Source organism: Poecilia reticulata, linkage group LG8, assembly GCF_000633615.1.
Source record: "Poecilia reticulata strain Guanapo linkage group LG8, Guppy_female_1.0+MT, whole genome shotgun sequence".
Taxonomy (NCBI): Eukaryota; Metazoa; Chordata; class Actinopteri; order Cyprinodontiformes; family Poeciliidae; genus Poecilia; species Poecilia reticulata.
Window position 1 is genome coordinate 21,791,945 of NC_024338.1, and position 19,960 is coordinate 21,811,904.

At 39.6% G+C, this 19,960-nt stretch overlaps 3 protein-coding genes across 4 annotated transcripts; 1 reads left to right on the forward strand and 2 right to left on the reverse strand.

Moving 5' to 3' along the window:
• Positions 1 to 246: 246 nt before the first annotated feature.
• On the forward strand, positions 247 to 9,827 carry LOC103469154 (epidermal growth factor receptor kinase substrate 8-like protein 1). The gene is made up of 14 exons (XM_008416676.2): positions 247 to 381; positions 1,646 to 1,762; positions 1,906 to 1,964; positions 2,293 to 2,425; positions 3,577 to 3,665; positions 3,749 to 3,823; positions 3,919 to 4,061; positions 4,148 to 4,357; positions 5,339 to 5,447; positions 5,531 to 5,671; positions 5,753 to 5,891; positions 7,670 to 7,832; positions 8,325 to 8,457; positions 9,243 to 9,827. The coding sequence occupies exons 2-14, from the start codon at positions 1,648 to 1,650 to the stop codon at positions 9,285 to 9,287; spliced, it is 1,554 nt and encodes a 517-aa protein (XP_008414898.1). The 5' UTR covers positions 247 to 381; positions 1,646 to 1,647; the 3' UTR covers positions 9,288 to 9,827.
• Positions 9,828 to 10,943: 1,116 nt separating this feature from the next.
• On the reverse strand, positions 10,944 to 14,967 carry nme4 (NME/NM23 nucleoside diphosphate kinase 4). 2 transcript variants are annotated; one of them, XM_008416678.2, is made up of 5 exons: positions 14,748 to 14,967; positions 13,148 to 13,278; positions 12,973 to 13,074; positions 12,734 to 12,846; positions 10,944 to 11,761 (listed from the first exon to the last, which is right to left on the reverse strand). In XM_008416678.2, the coding sequence occupies exons 1-5, from the start codon at positions 14,959 to 14,961 to the stop codon at positions 11,641 to 11,643; spliced, it is 681 nt and encodes a 226-aa protein (XP_008414900.2). In that variant the 5' UTR covers positions 14,962 to 14,967; the 3' UTR covers positions 10,944 to 11,640. The 2 variants fall into 2 exon arrangements, with proteins under 2 accessions (XP_008414900.2, XP_017161544.1); XM_017306055.1 differs by lacking the exon at positions 14,748 to 14,967 and adding an exon at positions 14,127 to 14,151.
• Positions 14,968 to 17,349: 2,382 nt separating this feature from the next.
• Positions 17,350 to 19,697, reverse strand: LOC108166525 (exportin-6-like). Its single transcript, XM_017306420.1, has 4 exons — positions 19,502 to 19,697; positions 19,278 to 19,376; positions 18,847 to 19,077; positions 17,350 to 18,007 (listed from the first exon to the last, which is right to left on the reverse strand). Exons 1-4 carry the CDS (start codon positions 19,634 to 19,636, stop codon positions 17,906 to 17,908), a joined length of 567 nt encoding a protein of 188 aa, XP_017161909.1. The 5' UTR covers positions 19,637 to 19,697; the 3' UTR covers positions 17,350 to 17,905.
• Between the last annotated feature and the right edge of the window lie 263 nt (positions 19,698 to 19,960).

Consider the following 19,960-nt stretch of genomic DNA (forward strand, 5'->3'; position numbering starts at 1 on the left):
GTATTTGTTGCACTTTTGGCTGACCTTGTGGCACAAGCCACAGGCAGGTGACACAAATACCTGTCAAAAGGAGGAAGACGCTGCCAATTACACAGCATTGGATATGTTTATAACTGTATTCACATAGAAAATACTCCTTGGTTAACTGTTTTTTTGTGTGTGTGTGTGTGTGTGTGTGTGTGTGTGTGTGTGTGTGTATTTGGATAATCAAGGGAGAGCAACAGAGAGACACAGCAGAAGAAAAGCTTGTTTTACTTGTTCTGACACATCTCAAGAAGGTAGGACGTCCTCTTGTAAACAACCAAAACTCTGTGCTCATACAGCTCAGCTGGAGGAGTGGTGTCTGCCACTTGGACTTGCAAGCTCACATCTCGCCAAAAGGTACAGTGATGAATCTTGATTTGACCTAAATTTCGTTCTTTTTTCTTTTAGATGAGGGGAGAAAATGGTGAAGGGAATGAGAAATGAATACGGAGGTGCACCTGTCGATCACCATCTGTTTTTACCAGTAACAGATTACAGATCTTCTTGGAAATCAAAACGCCAGCTTGTGACATAAGAATAATTTCTTTATTCCATGAAAAATAACAGCGTAGGGGGAAAGAAAGATGACGAAAGCCAAAGTGATACCCTGAAACCACACTTGTCTTTTTTATTCAATGAGTAGCAGTTTCTCTTTATATTCTCATGGTTGTGTCACCTGCATGCCTACTGGTCATGGTGGTTTTTCCTGAATTTACTTATCTGTCATTTTTCTGAGAATGACACCCAGGAGAAAACTTTCCAAACAAAACTTCTTTGTTAGGCAGTAACCTAAGATAAGGAGGTCAGCTAGACAATATTCAAGTTATTTATCCCATTTAAAAAAATATTTCAAACAAAATCACCTTCGTGAAAACGTGTCAAAATTGACATTAAAGGCTTCCACAAATTATGCTAACCCTGACTTAATGGTACACTTTAAGTGTTTTAAAGCACCCAAATGTTCATAATGTGGAGGATTTATCTATAGATTACAACATCTCATCTTGTGTTAACCCCCTTTTTTGGAAACGGATGCAGCATTACCACCTGATGGCTTGACTTTTTTGAAAGGTTTATCTTAACCTAAATCAGGCTCTACTCACACTAACTTAGAGATTTGTAATCAAAAATTCTTCCACAAAAAAGGTTTTTGAGGGATCTGACGGTTCTGAAAGTCCTTTTCTGAAAACAGATGGTAAGACAAGGCGGCTCACAAATCCTCTAAAATGTGCAAACCGGTGAACTAGTTCAATAATTTTTTACTTAATTACACAGGGTTGCAATGTATAAAATGTGTGAACATTCCCAAACTAAAAAAAATCTTTAACACTACGTCATTAATCTGACTAAATGTTGGCAAAATTATTGGCACCACTGGATTTCTGTAAAGAACAAATATTCTCTAACACGATACCTCATTTTTTATCTCTCGACTTAATCTACAACCAAATCTGTTATTACGAGGTTCAAATCCTTAAACATTTTCAGGCTCCTGCTATTAAAGGATATTTGCATTTAGGCTTATTGCAAAGCTTTACAGGAGGAACCAGCTAATGTTGCCATTCAGTTTTGCTAATTTGTACTGGAAACTTACTTTACTTTGCTCGCGTCTGCGTCAAAGAAATGTCGACGTCACCTCCTCAAGTGATTCCAAGGAAGCCTTCTGGGGTCAAAGTGCTGACTCCACTTCAGCAACATCGTCCCAATGGGCTGCCCATCATCACGGACGCTGAGAGAGGTATTTATGGCCACGCTGACAATTTGCACCATGTCTTTCGGCTACATGGGTTGAGTTGAACGTCTGAGCCGAGTGCATCTGTAAAGTGTATCAGTTTTGTTTTGTTTTTTTTGCGTAAATGTGGCTGTTTTGTTTCGGCACAGAGAACGGCACAAGCGGGAAGTCAAGCCACAAAAAGCTGATGACTGCAGAAAGAGAAGTTGTAAGTCTGAAAAATTTGGATACTTGGTAAAGTCAGTAATTCCCCTTGTTATCGTATCTGCAAATTAAATCTGATAAATCAAGAAGACAGTAAGAAGATGTATCATTAATATTGACCAAAAGTGAAAAGAAGTGCAGAATTAAAGATACATTTCATGACATGCTAGATGTTCTTTTTTGTTTATAGGTAATTAGGTAATATCATCTTCAAAGATCCTGAGAATAGCGGCATTTATCTAAAAATATTTTTTTGACATTTAAGTTGTTATTTTACACATCTTGTGTAGCAATTGGTTACTTAGCAACAACATCTGTTTAATATTTCAAAGGAAATCTTGAATCACTGCTTTGATGACATCGAGAGGTTCATGACTCGCCTGCAACAAACCGCGGAGGCCCGGAGCATTCTCAACCAAAGGACCAAAAGGAGTGGCAAGAAAAGCACCAAAAATGACAAACAAGGTACAAGCTTTTACATGCAAATTAAACTCTGTTGGCCACAAAGCTGGGAAACTAAAAAAACTGATCCGAGACTCGGTTTTTGTGAAATAATCTACTTCACTGACTGGTCATAGCCTTAGTTCTAAGTGTTTAGAGCGGAAAAAGGCAAAGAACAACCTTTTTGGCATTCACTAAAACAAGCCAGTGGACAAATTGCTGAAAAAACTCCTAAGTTATTCAGAAAATTCTTGTATTTGCTGAAACACCACGCCTTTTGTCTTCAGGGCAGGACAAACCAATCTTAGAGAGGAGCTTATTGACTTGGGATGGTCAACCTGTAATGTTGCTCTTCCTACTTGATTAATCACTCAGCTTATGTTACTTTGGTTTTGTTCTCATCTTATGCAACTTTGTACACACCTACTGTCACACCAAATCGTTATCCATTGTTTACTAAATCTAATTTCAGTGCATAGTAAAATATGTCGTAAAAAAAAAAGAGAGAAATTGCCTAAATCAGAACAGGTAGATCCTAACATTGTTGTTATGGCGACTTGATGTCAACATAACGTTCATTAGCAATAGGTGAATTTATTGGACTTTTTTTTTTCTTTACTTAAAATTTTATGTGAGGATAAAAAGGGTTATGTGTCTTCGGAAATGTTTTAACCACACACATATTCACAGCGATTAAAAATAAGCTTTTTATAAAGATGAACTGTAAACAAAAATTATTTACTGACTGTAAAATTTACAGTATCATTTAAAATGTAAAACACTGTGAAATGCAACCTCCATGCATTTTTTTTCTGTGGTCTTTTAGCAAACTAAACTAATTCAACATCAAATGTTATTATTTTTACTGTGTGAAGGTTCAAATTACATAATTAAGAAGCCTCATTTAATTTGAGGGTGTGAGTGTTTAAATATTGTTTTAAATTCACATTTTCTTTCTGTGTAGGACTTCGTAGTGAGTACGTCACTCGGAAATAAAGCATACCTGTTTTTTCTTACACAGGCAATTACACTCCTGTCAGATGAGTCACAATATTTAAACACCTACCCATGTTTGCAATAGTTTTCAAACAGTAACGGCTCTGTGTCCGTGGTTAAGTGCATGCTCTGCTCTGCAGCTAYGGCTGTTGYTATGATTGCTCTCTCTTGTCTTGCAGGAGACTTGCTGACCAAGAAAGCGACTCCTCCGTCTGAGCAGGAATTTGTGGACATCTTTCAGAAAATCAAGTACTCCTTCTGTTTACTGGTAAGCATCCACGCGAAATTTGTGGAAGTTATTAAAAAGCATGTTATGTTACTATGCATAAAACTATTTCTCGTTTGATCTAGGATCGCTTGAAGTCGTCCATCTCACAACCAGACGCACCAGATCTGCTCCACCACATCTTTTTACCTCTGAACTTGGTAGGAGCGACTTTATGACACTTAGTTTGATTTAGTGTTTCCCTTGTTTGTTTTTTTTTATCTAACTTGAGTGGCACCCACTGTCTGCTTTACAGATGGTGAAGACCACTGAGACATTAGCTGCATCCGTGAAGAGTCCATGCATGACCAGAGGAGCCGTTTCTCTGCTCCGAGAGCACCTGACTGGAGAGGAAAAGGAGCTGTGGGAATCACTGGGACCCAACTGGACCTCAGACGCGTCTGTGTCCTTCTCTCTGCACCAACCTCTGCTTCCGCTTACGGCGCCTCTGTTCTAACAAGAACCGCTCTCTCTCCCATCCTCAGTTCGCAGCAGACCGTTTCTGCTCCTCCCTATTCGCCTGTCTTTCTGGATGGGTGGCAGCCTCAGGCCAGCGACTCAGCTGGTCGGCTGCTGGAAGATCCCATCCAGTTGCAGCACAAAGAGGACGCTTTTAATGAAAGCGTGCGGAAGCAAAGTCAACAGGAACATGTCCAGCCTGGGTCCAAGAACTACGGGGAAGGGACCGAAAAAGCGTAAGGGTTTAGTCACTATAAATATATTTGCTATGTGTGTGTGTGTGGTATTTATTTCTGTTAATTCTGATGATTTTTTTTCAGTTTGTAGCTAATGAAAATGTGACATTTAGGAGTAGAACATTACATTAGATCAATAAAAACAAATTTTTAATGCAGAAATGAGGAATTAATGAAAAGTATGCTCAACACCCACTTAAATTTAGCTATTTTTAAAAGGTAGATTTATTGTGAACAATGAGGTCTCATTGAAAGGCATATTTTTAATTTATTGCATAAAATTTAATATAATTGTTAAGGACATGCAGTCAGAATATTATGAAACTTCATTGAGTTCTCCCCCGTGGCATCCAGCACCTCCTGCTCCTTCAAATGTCACCGGATCGCAGCAAATTTTGGAATCCTCATTTTTGTTTGCCGTTTTTTTTCCAGCCACCTTAATGTTTCTGCCTCAAGTATCTGAATACTCACAATCTCTGTTATTTCTCTTAGTAGTACACATGGGAGGTTTCTGCACCATAACCATCAGGTCCAGCCTTACCATAGTGGTGAAGGAGACACCATTAGGGCTTTCATCAAACTTTTAGCAGCATAAGAAGATGATTGTGTAGTCGTTATTTTACAAACCGCTTTTCTGGCATTCTAGAAAATGATTTCAACCTGAAGTTTGCCATCATGAGTTATGAATAAGTCAGTGATTTTTATTTGTATTTTATTTTACTCCTGGTCCTCTTTTTGGCTAAAGATGTTTCTAGGGCTTTTCTTCAACAGTGAAAGAAAGATATAATGCTTTTAAAGCTGCAGCATGAGCAGCACATAGTCCTTCCAAATTCAGGTGAACTTTATTGACCTGAATTTGGGAGGTTTGGATTCAGATTGGTGTGAAGGAAGGACAAATAAAAGCAAACGAATGCAAGGAAATCATACTTCACTTGGACAATGTTATTTTATGAGCTGCGAAATTTCTGAATGTAATTTCAGAAATAAAAATGGGATCCCACCAAATGGAAAGAGAATATATCACTGTAATTACGACTTTGTGGCCAGAAACAACGATGAACTCTCTGTACTACATGGGGAAGCACTAGAGGTACAGCGCAAACCCACCAGTGATCTCAGTATTCATGGACTGACCTGTAAAGGCAGAAACTGATTTAACTTATCTTTCTTTAGGTCCTTGAATTATCATCGGACCGCTTTTGGAAGTGCCGGAATAGCTATGACGAGATAGGACTTGTTCCGTGTAACATCCTGGAGCCTCTGTCTGCACTGAACATGGAGAGAATCCATCCGGTGCTTCGAACAGAGTCAAAGGTACGGACACGGCATTCGTTGTGTTTCTGAAAATACTCTGCGGGCCTCTGTGTTGACTAAGTCCCGCTTTGTTCTCAACAGAGAACAGCTCCCGCCCCTCGATGTTTCTCGTACGCCCCATCGAGCAGCGACGGGTTCAGGCCGACCTCGACCAACCGAGCAGAGCGACATCAGAGCATGATTCTGCCATCGAACATGACAAGAGAAGATGGCGGCCGAGGTAACACGGCGCTCCATGCAATGCGGCACTAATGAAGTAATGACAAAAAAAAAGAACAGATCTTGTTTGCTTCCTCTCTGTTCCTTTGTTTTAAACATGCAGCTATGTCCTAAAATAATTAGGTGTCTACACGTCATTAGCAACGTTTTAATATTTATGCTCATCGTACACAGAACCCTCAAACGCAGGAATTTAAATATGAAAACTGAAATCAGTGTAAAAAACATAAATGACATATTTATGTCTGGAATGTAAATCTTTAAGAAACCTGGAGAGTTTGCACACGATTTGATTTCAGACTTCTATTGTGTTTTTTCTTCATGCTTTTTCCTCTCTATCCTTATCTCCTTCTTTCACTAGTAACTTTTTACCTCACCTCTCCTCCTTTCTTTTTCCCTTTCTGTTCCTTCTTCTTATCCATTGCACTTGGAATAAATCTAAAGAACTACAGCGAAATCAGTAACGCTCCACTCGTGAAAGTAGACCTGCAGGGCGTCTCCTGGGCACTCAGACAACAACTCTGATTACTACACTGCAGGACATGACACATAAAAATAGAAATATTTAATTTCCTTTTGGGATTAATTACGTTTATCTGAATTTAATTAATGGGAATTTCATGATTCCGATCTACGTCACCTAAACTTTACCACGTCTTTTAAACCTTGTAACCACAAATTAATGTTTTATATTTTTGAGGATTTTAAGAAACACTCATTTATGTTGCAACAGCCTTTTTCATTCACCTCATAGTCATCCATCCATTTTCTTCCGCTTATCCGGGGTCGGGTCGCGGGGGCAGCAGCTTCAGAAGGGAGGCCCAGACTTCCCTCTCCCCAGCCACTTCTTCCAGCTCCTCCGGGGGAATCCCAAGGCGTTCCCAGGCCAGCCGAGAGACCTAGTCCCTCCAGGGTGTCCTGGGTCTTCCCCGAGGCCTCCTCCCGGTGGGACGTGCCCGGAACACCTCACCAGGGAGGCGTCCAGGAGGCATCCTGACCAGATGCCCGAGCCACCTCAACTGGCTCCTCTCGACGTGGAGGAGCAGCGACTCTACTCTGAGTCCCTCCCGGATGACCGAGCTTCTCACCCTATCTCTAAGGGAGAGCCCAGCCACCCTGCGGAGGAAACCCATTTCGGCCGCTTGTATCCGTGATCTCGTTCTTTCAGTCATGACCGAAAGACCATAGATGAGGGTGGGAATGTAGATCGACCGGTAAATCAAGAGCTTCGCTTTTTGGCTCAGCTCTCTCTTCACCATGACGGACCGGTACAACGCCCGCTTCAAGGCAGACGCTGCCCCAATCCGCCTGTCGATCTCCCGCTCCCTTCTTCCCTCATTCGTGAACAAGATCCCCAGATACTTAAACTCCTCCACTTGAGGCAGGACGACCCCCCTGACCCAGAGAAGACACGCTACCCTTTACCAGCTCAAGACCATGGCCTCGGATTTGGAGGCACTGAGCCTCATTCCGGCCGCTTCACTCTTGGCTGTGAACCGCTCCAGTGAGAGCTGCAGATCACGTTCCGGTGAAGCCTCCTCAATCCCACCTCATAGTCAAATTATGCTAAATTAAATTTGTATGGTTTGTATTGATGTGGCTACACAATTAGGACCAGGTTTTTTTTCCTTTCTGATCCAATTCAAAGTTGTTTATTTCCCTGACATTTTGAGGCCTAAATTATACAAATGAGAGAAAAAGCATTCAGGATTTTGTAGTTCAGAGAATCTCTCTCTATTCCAAGTCTGAATAGCATTGCTTTTTCCCCTCTTCTAACAGTCATGGCTATGAACAATGAGCTTCTGCAGCGGCTGGCTAAGAAAAGGAACTCTCTTAAAGAGATGGAGGATTCCTCCTCAGCTGGCATCCCGATCCCCCTGAACTACCACTCCCCAAGCTCTGCGGTGAAGTCCTGGCTCTCTGCGAAAGGCTTCAGTCAGGGGTGAGTGTTGATTTTACTAGACATATGACGTTATGTGGTAACAATGTTCTTTTTGTTGGCAATCAGCCTTATCCATTTAGAAAGTCGGTTTATTTGATCACTTTGAGGATCAGCTTGAGTCACAAACACATCTGTATTGCTACAAATACTGCTGTTTGAAAAATGGGATGCAATCCCTCAGCAGCGTGTGACTAAGCTGGTGACCATCATGGGAAGGAGGTGGTGTGCTTCCTATAGTTCTTCCACGCATTGCTGGAAGACTCACCACCATCAGTGGGTGAATGATTGACTGTAGTGCAAACTCTCCTTATTTAGCATCTCTCTGAGGTGGTATAAAAATGTTTGGAATCAGATTAAACCACTCACTGCTTTCCCTTGAGCGTCTCTTTCTTTTTTTTTAAAATCGTACTCTCGTAAATATCTGTATTTAACTTCCATTTGAAACTAAGCTGGCGACAAACTAAACCTCTTCTTTCACAATGCCTCTGTTAGGACTGTGGAGACCCTGGGAGTTTTGACCGGAGCTCAGCTCTTCTCCTTAAAGAACGAGGAGCTCTGCAGTGTGTGTCCTCTGGAGGGAGAGCGTATTTACCTGCAGGTGCTGGGACAGAAGTCCCTTCTCGAGGTTTGTACGCTGTTGTTCTGGATGCGTTTGTTTGTCTCTGTTGTCACACGGTTCTGGTCCGGTTCTGTTGTCGACAGGCGTTTATTTGCTCGGCCTTGACTGATGCACAGACTTGCGTCACTTTGCCAAATTGTTACTGAACTGACCTACATTCAAAATGAGCAAGGACAAGAAAGTAATCACCTCTGATTCCGTTTACATTTTTTTTTATCTAATAGTGCTTATAGAATATATTGTAAATATGTTTATACTGAAAATATCATTAAAAACTTTAAGTTTGGAGTTCACTCGATAAGGTGAGGCAGATAGTGACAGAGTTGGAGTCCCTTTGACCTATAAACAGTGGTATTTTTTGTGAATCTGCTTATGTAAAAAATTGCTTCATTGTACAAAAAAGGACTTTACAGTATTACAGTTGTAGTTTTAAAGACCCTGATCCACATAAAGCTGAGAATCACTTAACCATTAGCAAAATAACATAAAAATGTTGGAGAAAATACTTTCCTTGAATTCTGTGAAAAACCAACAACAAATTTCCATTTAGGCAAAATTAAGGGACAATAAAGTAAAAATCATACAACGTATTCACTCTGATGGTGCATTTTGTTAAATCAGGTTTAAAAGAAGGCAACAATGATAATTGTTTGCGTTAGAAATTGAGCTGATTTAACTTTCCATCTCTATTGAGGAAACAGCAAAAGAGGTGGACATGTCATCTTTTGCTTTAAAAAAAAGTGATTGTAACTTTGTTCTATTGAACCGACGTATCGTTTGCTTCTTACCAGGACGTGCGCAAAATTTCTGAATTAGAGACGGTGGTGGAGAAGTGAAACCTGATGACTGACCTGGATTGGTAAACGTCACGATATTTGACGAAGAAATCAATAATAACTTAGAGATTCGAGACCAATCTGTTGTACATGAAGGCTATTTAAATCAGCTACACAGTAACATAAAGATTACACACATGTATTAATTATAGAGTAATATCTGCACTGACAAGAATTTTTTACTTTTTTTTTAAAAAAAAAACTGCTAACTTTGTTCTGTTTTCATTTTGAGTTTTAGATTTAGTTTTAGAGTTTTATGTCTTTTTTAAGATGCTGTTAGCCATTATGCTCATTGTGTCAAAAAGCATCCTGAACACAGCATTAGAAGAAAGTCAGGCCTTGTATTATTGCACATGAAGGTTACATAAACTACGCATTAATGATGCAGCCCGACAGGCCGCACTGACATGCAAGATGTTTATATTTCACACGTTCTCAAAATAAACTTCTCTTATCGTTTCTGTTTTGTTGTAGTCACACGTCTTAGTTGATATTCTGTGGATACCAACAATGTAAATAAAATAAACGAGACAAAATTCATGTAAAATGATTACAGTTGTCCATTAACAGAAAACCTGTTGTCCACTTTTCGCATTCATTGATGTTTATTTCACATTCATTTTTATGATGTCACTTTGTACAGCCACGTGTTGTTTCAGTCCAAATGTACAAACACATCACATTAAAACAAAACAACAACAAAAAAAACATTAGTGTTGATTTTCTGTTGCATTCAAGACCAGTGAGGTGATTATTTGCTCTATTAATTATTGCAGAAATATTCATATTTGGAACATTCACATCTCACCAGCAGAGGTCAACAGATGCATTTGTAATGTTTATTTTAAATCCTCTAACTCATTATATCTCTCAATACTAAATTCAGCAAGTCTTTTTCTATCAGTTGTGAAACGTTTTTGACCCTCTGACCCCTCTTACGTCAGCACATGCAAAAAAAACAAAACAAAACAAAAAAACACACCCATCCAGGTACACAAGCAGAAGGTGAATCAACATGATGTGAACATAACGTTGCTTCACCAGTTTGACAAATAACTTTCACCAGAGGTCAAATTTTACCGTGTAAACAACAACTGACCTTTCAGATTACCCTGTGTTGGTTTTGCAAGCCTGTCCTGATCTGCCTTCCTCACAGGGATGAAGATGTTTCTACTTTCTAAATTTATTGCTCATTTTAGATATTTTAACACATAACGTTTTACAAATGTGCCATTGATGTGTCCTATTTCAGAGCGGTCATAGAACGACAAGTAAACGAAAGCATAAATTAAAACGATATCCAAGTGTGGGCTCTCCTTGGGGAGAGTCTTCAGGAAGATTTAAGCTAGCAGGTAACATTGTGAACAATGAAAATCAGTCCTATGAAGGAAAGGATGAGGGAAAAATGTTCAATTGACGGCGTTGCTCATCAGCAATCATTGTGTGAATCCAACTTTTAAACTCCTCCTGCCTGCACAGCAAAAATCATTTTGAAAAAATTGTTTTTAATCTTGTCCTCAGCTTTGAATATGGCCATTTCTCCATGCTCCCCCGCCTCTCGCCCGGAAGGTTAGCTGGACATAGGCACCAGCAACCCTCCTGACCCCATCAAGGGAAAAGGGTGTAAGAAAATGGATGGATGGATGGATGGATGGATTTTTCCATGCTTTATTTTGCAGTGATCAGAATGTGGAAAAGAAAATGCAGGTATGATTGAAACCCCCCCCCAAAAACGAGCCCTTGACCACACTAACCTGCTTATATTTTTGGGTTTATTGCTTCTAAGGAAAATATGTCATTATCTACTTAAATACTATTTTGGTTTTGTTACATTTTTGAAAAACCTTTAACCATTTTTGCTCTTTTATTAATACTTTCAGTGCATGGTCAAATGATGGCCTCAAAACAAATCTTGCCAAATGTAGAAAAAGTTAGCTAAAATGCAAAATTTTTGCCTTGGGACAAAAATAAGCCAGTCTAGAAAGTATGTGTAAAAAGTGTTTCTTCACTAAAAGGTTCAAACAGAACATTCTTAAAAAACACAATCATAATAAATGGACTTTGTGTACTCTTAAATCAATATTCTGCATCTTAAACCTTTAAGTAGCTTAACCATTAAACAGAAACATGTTGATTACAAATTAATAAAATATGCACCGGCTCAAACAAGGATTAAAAACTAAAATCTGACAAAACATCAACATTTTCATTTGAGTGCACTTCTGAGGTAAATCACTGAGATCACTGAATACGGCTCATGTTTTACAATCGCCTTTGGTCGCACTAAAGTGACGGACCACTGAGCAGCAGGGAAAGAGGCAGCAAACCTCACTTCCTTCGATTGATGCCATCTTCACACATCGCCGGTGCTGGTCGGGTCCCAGGAGTCCCAGTCCAAAAGGTCTTTCGTTTGAAACCACAGCTGGATCTCCTTTTGAGCCCCCTCCACCGAGTCACTGGCATGGACCACGTTCCTTTAAATGAGCAAATAACATTTATCGACGTGAGTTGATAGTGGGAGTTTACGGACATTGAAGTGCAAAACTATCCATGAGACTTGAATATTTTTAACTCTTTCTTCTCGTAAACAAATATTTTATTGGGATTTTCTTTGACATACTAAAGTTGTGCATAATTCTGATAGTAAAGGAACATCACAAGTAAAAATCTAAAAGGAGATATTTATATATTCGTCAATACTTTGTGGAGCCACGTTGCCACAATTACAACTTCAAGTCATTTGTAGATTCTTCTCAATCAAGGAATGGAGACTTTTTACAGAAAATACATCAAGCTCTGCCAGTGTAGATGTTTAGAACACATCTAAACATCTTTTTCAAGTCCTGGCAGAGATTCTCAGATGGATTTAGGTCTGGTCTAAAATATGACTATGCTTTGATCTAAGCCATTTTGTTTTCAGGTCTAGGTGTATGCCAGGTGTTGCTGATCCACTGGAATGTGAAAAGCTGACTCTGTCTCAAATTTTATGCAGAATGATGTGGTATTTAATTCCATTCATATTCTCATCAAGACCAACCAGCCTCCCTCTGTATGCTGAAGTAAAGCTTCCCGGCGGCATCATTCCGCCACCACCGTGTTTCCATAGAAATATATTGTGTCCAGTATGGCGAGCAGAGTTGGTATTCTCAAATAGCTCTTAACATTTACACCAAAAAGTTCAGCACTAGCTGCATCTCAACATGTAGCACAAACGAGATAAACGTCTTTCTTCTTGTCACTCTCTCCCATGAAACGCAGATTTGTTGAATGCGCAACAAACAGCTGTTGCGTTTCACCTGAGCTGTGAATCTTTGCAGCTCCTTCAGAGCTAGCATTAGGTATCTTGGCTCCTTCTCTGGCAAATGTTTGTCTCATATTAATCCTGTGACTGCAATTATTTTGTAAGGTTTTGAAGAACAAGACAAGATGAAAAGAAATGAGTTTACCTGCTGACATGAATGCTGAAATCTCCTCTGACGGTTCCTGCCTGGGCCTCAGCCGGGTTAGTGTTTCCCACCATAGTCCGTGATGTCTGAACGACGTTGTGCCCTTCCCATACCTAAACATAGATAAACGCACCACTCATGCATTGCAGCGGACTGATAAGCAAGTGCGAGATAAAGCAAACACAACGTAAAAACCGCAAGGAGCCCAAAGCCGGGCGGAGAAGAAGGGAAGCCCTCACCATCATAACAAGGGGTCCAGAGGTCATGTAGCGCACCAGACTGTTGTAGAACGGCTTGGTCCTCAGGTTACAGTAGTGCTCGGACAGGACATCCTGAGACGCCTTTACAGCAAATACAGCTGGAGTTAGAAAGGGGCCGTTTTCTTCACACAGTCGACACACAGAGCTTGTTTACCTGCAGCATCTTCAGCCCGACCAATTTGAAACCTCGCTGCTCGAACCGATGGATGATCTGTCCAACAAGGCGACGCTGGACTCCGTCTGGCTTTATGGCGATGAGAGTCCGCTCCCTCACATCTGGGAGACCTGATGAACGTAGGAGTTCATATACAACGTCTGTCACGGTGGATCAGCAGCAGTTTTAGACAGGGAAGATGACTATTGATTATCCAAATTCAACATCATGGAGCAAGATAACACATTTCCAAGTGCAACCCTACAAGCAAACGTGGTTGTCTTCCTGCCCTAGCGAACAGCATGCTAACTAGATCTCATTGCTTGGCCTTGAATTGTTCTGCATTGTGATCGTCAGTCTTTAGCAACTTTGATCCCTTTCCTTGTTTAAGCCACACAATAAGCACACCAGTAAAGTCCACAACAGAATGACTCCAAAATTAACAAAAAATAAATAAAATTAACAATTCTACAAACACAACTACACAACCTGACAGCAGTTGTTGTTATTAAAGGTGGTACAACCCATAATTAAGCTCAGGAGGTCATTATTCTTTCAAGTTATAAAAAAAAAAATAATAATGTAAGAGTGCGAATACTCTTTTTTTCCCCACAGGAGTCAACATTTTCTATACAATTTTCACTTAAATAAACCATGTAACCTGTTCATTCCTCACGAACGTTTACACACGTCAGCTCCTGTTTTAAACCAGTTCAGTTGTTCTCCACGACTCCTGACAGGGGCCACAACACCAGGAGCGCATGAATGACTGCATGCGATCCATTAACAACACACGAGACCCGCCACGAGAGCAGCTGAGAAGCTGCGCGCCGTCCCGCGTCACGCAAGACACAAACAATGACGTATTGGCGGATTGGTTGCGAGTTCGAATCCGTAAACGTTCAAATCGACGCGATGATGCTGTACCGTCGACAAAAAAAAAAAAAAAGAAGTGTAGATCCTTACTGAATCCGCGTACTTCTGGGCATTTTCTGTTGCCACACGGTCACCCACATTACAGCCACGAACCTTTAACACACTAACCCGGTGGTGCCCAAAGTCGGTCGCATCCTGCATGTTTTAGTTCTCTCCCTGGTTTAACGCACCTGGATCACATGATGTCTCGTTAGAAGGCCTAAGAAGAACATTGACATACATGCTGAAAAGGTTGTTACTATCATAGTTATTACCACCAGGGACAGAACTAAAACATGCAGAATGCCGGGCCAAGAGGACAGACTTTGGGCACCCCTGCACTAACCCGTCTCTGGTTCATGACCCCGTTCTTCTGGCGGGCGGGTTTGTTGTCAAATATTGTCGTTGGGTTTTGGGGGGGGGGGAAACTTTGCGCTTCTGGGTTAAAGTCTCTGACTCGAGTGAACTCTGTCCAGAGATTCGCGTCTTCCATTCAAATTTAAAAGCAGTGTTACTAGGAGAGGAAGTGGATGAAAGATAACAAATAACCACCACTTATAAAGTGTGTGTGTGTGTGTGTGTGGGGGGGGGGGAACATGCAAAAAGGAATGCACAAATAACTCCAACTTGTCACCTCCTCTCATCTTCCACAAAAAAAAAAAAAAAAACAACTCTCTTCACTTACTTGATTTGTGCCTGTGCAAGACGAGCCTCTGTCCCCACGTCAGCGCACAGAGGAGCCCACATGGCGGAGCTCGTTTGGTTTCTTGAGCCCCTGTGAAAAAGTGCTTAAGAGCCGTGTGGAAAACCCTGCGCTGCAACATGACCGCGCGCTTCACGCGTGTTTTGTCAGCCCCTGGAGTGAAGTCAACCCTCCCCAATAAAAACTCACGAGTCATCCTCCCACCCCTCTGTCCGGCTCCACTCATTGACACTCGCTCCTCAATATTTAACTCTACTCATGCCAGATCTCTCTTCCTTCATGCATTAAAAAAAAAAAAAAAAAAAAAAGATACATAAAGTCAATCTCCTCTTCCTCCAGAACGCCTTTTCGCCCTGGGGCCACTGTCTAAGTGTGTGATAACTTTGAATCAATCACTGGTCTTCTTGTCCTCCCAAGAGTGTCTACGTGAAGAAAGACAGACCTTACGCAAATAAAAATAAAACAACTATTGTGAAAAAAGGGAACATTTGAAGCAGAATAACCGGTCAAGTCACAACTGGAGTTGAGCCCAACCTCTTTCACCATTCAATGCTGGTCAGGTCTGTTAAAACAAACACAAAAACCCCCCCCTGTGCCTGTTAGAACCATAGACCATAAAGATTCTCCTAATTTGGGAGGATATTCAATAACCAAATTCAACTACGAACTGATAGTTTTTAAGAGGGGATCTGCAAAAATCAAGGAATTAAGAATGTAAATTTCTTTCCCTCGTTTTTGAAGCGGTTAAAGTCGCTGCTTCTGMTTCAGCATGAAGATCTTATCCTCCATTTCACAGGAAATCTTTGCTCTCAACAGACAGGCCTCAGATTTTACACTCTCACCGTTTTACACATTTTTGTACGTAAAAGGTTTTTATTAAACCCATTTGTCCAACAATCTTTATTTTGCAGGTACATTTTTTTAGATCCTATATTAACTTTGTCTTCAACTTACTGTTAAATCTTGTTTATCGCTTTGTTCGTCTTGTAAATCACTTTTAAATGAGGCGCTATAAAAAATACAGGCAAGTTGAGTTGATGATGCAGTTTTTTAAATCACATCAGACGTAGGATAAGATTTAMAAACCCATTTCTCTCGAGATTAGTGGCTCTTTAACCAGAGTCACTTCCACTTCAGTCCTGCAAAATAAAACTATTTTAGAGCCGCGTGTTACATAAGCTTTTGAGAAAAAAAACAAAACTTTTTGATAAATATTTCTATTTTTAAGTTTTTAAAATAAAGGAAAACCTTTTAAAGTTACAAAAAGAGGATGTCTACATTATTTTCTTTTGGATATTTATATTTGTGGGAAATAACACACACAAAAGCACTTAGTTTCCAATCGGACTAGAAAATAATATATTTAAAAGCAGCTAAAATTCTGTATTTGTCATGTCATAAAAAAATGTTTCTGAACATTTTAGCCAAACCATTATTAGCCATTGTGCTTAATCAAATGTTGCAGACTGAATATATGAAAATGCTGAATATATATATATATATATATATATATATATATATATATATACACACATTGATGTAAATCCACTCTTATTAGAATGCACCCCCTTCCTGTTAGTAATATAATTGCTGAAAATAAGCAGCATACATGCAGTTTGTTGATTTTACATTTTCATATAGAACATGTCCTGTGGGGATGAACAATAATTTCTACCAGAACAGCCATTGTTCAAGTAAAGTTCACTTTTCTTTCGCCATTTACCACATGGCGTCGCTCAGGTGGAAATGAAATTAAGTATGCCAAGTCATTTGCTTAAAAAAAAAGGTGGCACGCTGTTATTTTCCCCTCAGTCTGCATATTTTCCCATATCACTGAAACAGAAGGTTGACATGCAATGTCTCAACAACTTTGAATTAAAATTAGAGAAGTTGAGATGCTCCAGTAATAGACAATTTAATCTGTAACAATATTTGTTTATTATATATATATATATATGTATATATATATATAAAAAACTTTAGTCAAGATAGTGTGGCAGTTCTGTTGCCAAAAAAATTTCATTTTCATTTTATCCTGGTTTAAAAGTCACCTCACTGATGATAATATTATGTAATATTTATATTGCACACAAAACTTTACCAAGTATTTTTGGTGTACTTTCTGAAATATCTCAGTACACTTGAAATAATACAAAACGAATTCACAAGTATCTTTTCAGCGATATATAAGAGCTTGTTTTAAGTCCACTGGAAAGTTACGTCACTTATAACAAGACATTTTTCTCATATTATAAGTGAAACAATAATATCAAAGTGGAAACGGTATTTTTTAATTAATATTAAGGAATTACTGACTTAAAACAAGCTTGCATCTTATTGAAAAGGTACTGAGATTCCACTAGAAACTAAAAWATAGCTACGATTGTGTTTTTGCAGTGTTAAAACCACCATTACTATGACACCAACATTAAACAGACAAATCCCAGAAATATTAATAATAATAATAATAATAATAATAATAATAATAATAATAATAATAATAATAATAATAATAATAAAAAAAGACAAGTTGTTGTAAAAAAAAAAGTTGTTATTAAATCAAGGCAATTTATTAAATCAAGCAGTTTTNAAAAAAAAAGCAATTTATTAAATCAAGCAGTTTTCACGTCTTCAGAATGGAATGATATGAAAGATCTTAAGTTGAGATTCGGTCTCCTTTGGAGATGAAAAAGGCAAAAATGAATAAAAGCAGACATTTAAAAAAACTCATAATGAGTTGAAAGTGCTCAGTCCCAGCCCAGCTTTTATTGCAGCAGAATGGGAGAGAAGGCCTGGCTCAGACAGCTCCAGGTCTGCGCAAGATGCTAACTGCAGACCAGGTTTACATTTCCTCATCAAATGTTCATTGGCAAGACACTAAAGGAGGAAGGACACTGCTCACAGAAAAAGATCAATGTGCCGACCTTTTACAGTAGAAATAAAAAAAAAAAACAACAAAAACAAAACATCATCAGCAGCATGCTCACCCTCCCACTACTCAACCAAGAAATGTGTGTTGCTCCTTGCCGTTGCTTTGAGTGTGGCGAAGCCAAAGTGGAGGAGTGTTGGTCGGAGTGGTCAGCACAGGCAGTCTTTGAAGATCACAGCTGACGGGTGGAGTGGCTCCAGCAGTCGTTCTGCTATAGCTTGATGGTGCCAGTGGGCAAACTACTGTTACACAGTCTGTAGTAGCGAAGGTCGTTCACCAGCCTCTGCACGCTTTGAGTGAATGAGGGCAGGTCCTGGAGTAAAGGTGGGAAACAAATTCATTATCAGATGGACTCGTGTCGAATTAACGCTCTAAGGATGCAAAAACTCAACTCAGAAGTGTTTTGTCCTCTGAAAGACCATTTTTATGTGACAAAAGGAGGATTTWCTGAAGTGGAATGCAATACTCGACACATATCTTGGTGTTAATGAACGATGGACAAACAATGCCTTGATGTTAGTGTTTTCAATTAGTGTCCTGCTGAAAGTGCAGAACGTAGGAGGAGCTGCTGATTCAAAAGTGTGAACATGTGACGTCCCGAGGTGACCGTGAAATGTTAATATGGTGTTTAATTAGCACCTTATTTTTGAAATATTTTTCAGTACAAAGAGGGGAAGAAAGGCAAGAAAACAAATATCTGCCACACTTTCACATTTGTATAAAACAAAACAAGACTAGAAAACTACATCAGTGAAACACTGAGGTTTGTGGCTACAACAGGAGAAAAAGTGGAACAAGGGGGGTGGATATTTTCTTTAGACGTCATATTCACTTAAGAAACAAGATAACAGGATTTATTTATATTTACAAAGATCAATGATAAATGATGAGAACGCTGTGCATGAATCAGAGCTGTTCTGTCTGCACTAAGGCAGAAAGATTCCATGAATGTAGATGTCTGTTAAGTGCTGAGTGTTTTTGAATCACATGCAGCTATTTGAAATGGTTAYAAGCTAAAATGGGGAAAAAAATAAATAAAAATTTGCTTATTAATCACTGCTATCAAAACCACCCTCATTATGCCCCATTCTAAAGAAGATGTGCATCAGAAAGTGATGAATTAAAGTGATTTCATCTTTTTTTWAAAATYACCTGCTCCAGCTTGAAGTTGCGTGCGAGGACGGCCCGCTGATTGCTGTCCACACCTTGACAACCGTTCAGGAACTGCGGCATGAAAACCGAGTAGAAGGCATCAAAGTCAACAGAGGCCATGTTGTAAATGGCCAGCGTCATTTCCTCCTGGAGGAGGTCGTGACTTTTGTGCAGAAGGACTTGGAGGAGCACGTTGATGAAGTGGAAGAGCATCGAGGTCCGGAAAAGCTTCTGGAGATTAAAAAAAAGAATACAATATATAAATATCCATCCATCCATCCATCCATTTATAGAAGACTGTGTTTTCCATAGTTTGAATATTATTCAAGTTTTACTTCTCTTGGATATTGAAATATGTCGCAGTATATTCCCTTCTCTGTGTGTTCTTTGTTACTTAAATATGTAAAAGTTGGAAGAAAAGCTGGACGTACTCTGTGGTACAACTTGTGCTTGCTGTTTAGTGACTCCAGATACGTCAGATTCTGCTTGAAGATGTGGATATCAGTTTGCAGGAAGGACTGTCCAAAAGCCTGACAAGATATTTCAGCAGAAGAACAGGAAGTCAATCAGATGCCAAATGACGCTGAATAGTTGCAAAACTCAAATCCCTTCTTTTAGTTGCTGTACTGATTAATGGGATTTTACACAAACACACCTGCATGGCTGCCGTGAACTGGGCCTCGTTCTCCAGGGTGTCGTCAACGCCTCCTTTTTGCACATTCGTTAAGACTGAGGTTTTGAAGAAGTACCTCCAGTTTTGGTGAAGTATTTGGTAAAGCAACTCAAACATTTCTGCYTTGACATCCGGYGAGGATCGCTGAGCAAGAGAAATCAGAAACAAAGTCAAGTTATCAGMTCAAGGATTAGTTTTTACCTCCATTATCTACTATGAGACTTTGCGTGTTGCTCCAGGACTTCAAAGAAGAACGACGACATTTTCAACTAATAAGGTTTTAGATATATTCAGTTGACCCTCAGAGCATTTTTAACCTTGTAACTTTCACTCTGAACCTGTTTTGGTTAAGCAGAGGAAGCCATCTTCACCGTTATAAACAATACAAAATRCTGTGTGCTCATGTTATAGCTCAAACAACTGATGGATATCTTGAGCAAC

Excerpts from the sequence above, each read along its gene's own strand:
- nme4 (XM_008416678.2), bottom strand. The coding sequence starts at position 14,961 with ATGACTCGTGAGTTTTTATTGGGGAGGGTTGACTTCACTCCAGGGGCT. Across the intron at positions 13,279-14,747 it reads CTTGCACAGGCACAAATCAA|GTCTCCCAGATGTGAGGGAG; the intron begins GTAAGTGAAGAG and ends TACGTTCATCAG. Across the intron at positions 13,075-13,147 it reads TCGGGCTGAAGATGCTGCAG|GCGTCTCAGGATGTCCTGTC; the intron begins GTAAACAAGCTC and ends TTTGCTGTAAAG.
- LOC103469154 (XM_008416676.2), top strand. The coding sequence starts at position 1,648 with ATGTCGACGTCACCTCCTCAAGTGATTCCAAGGAAGCCTTCTGGGGTC. Across the intron at positions 1,965-2,292 it reads TGACTGCAGAAAGAGAAGTT|GAAATCTTGAATCACTGCTT; the intron begins GTAAGTCTGAAA and ends AATATTTCAAAG. Across the intron at positions 7,833-8,324 it reads GCGAAAGGCTTCAGTCAGGG|GACTGTGGAGACCCTGGGAG; the intron begins GTGAGTGTTGAT and ends TGCCTCTGTTAG.
- LOC108166525 (XM_017306420.1), bottom strand. The coding sequence starts at position 19,636 with ATGTTTGAGTTGCTTTACCAAATACTTCACCAAAACTGGAGGTACTTC. Across the intron at positions 19,377-19,501 it reads AGTTCACGGCAGCCATGCAG|GCTTTTGGACAGTCCTTCCT; the intron begins GTGTGTTTGTGT and ends ATATCTTGTCAG. Across the intron at positions 19,078-19,277 it reads AGCACAAGTTGTACCACAGA|AAGCTTTTCCGGACCTCGAT; the intron begins GTACGTCCAGCT and ends TTTAATCTCCAG.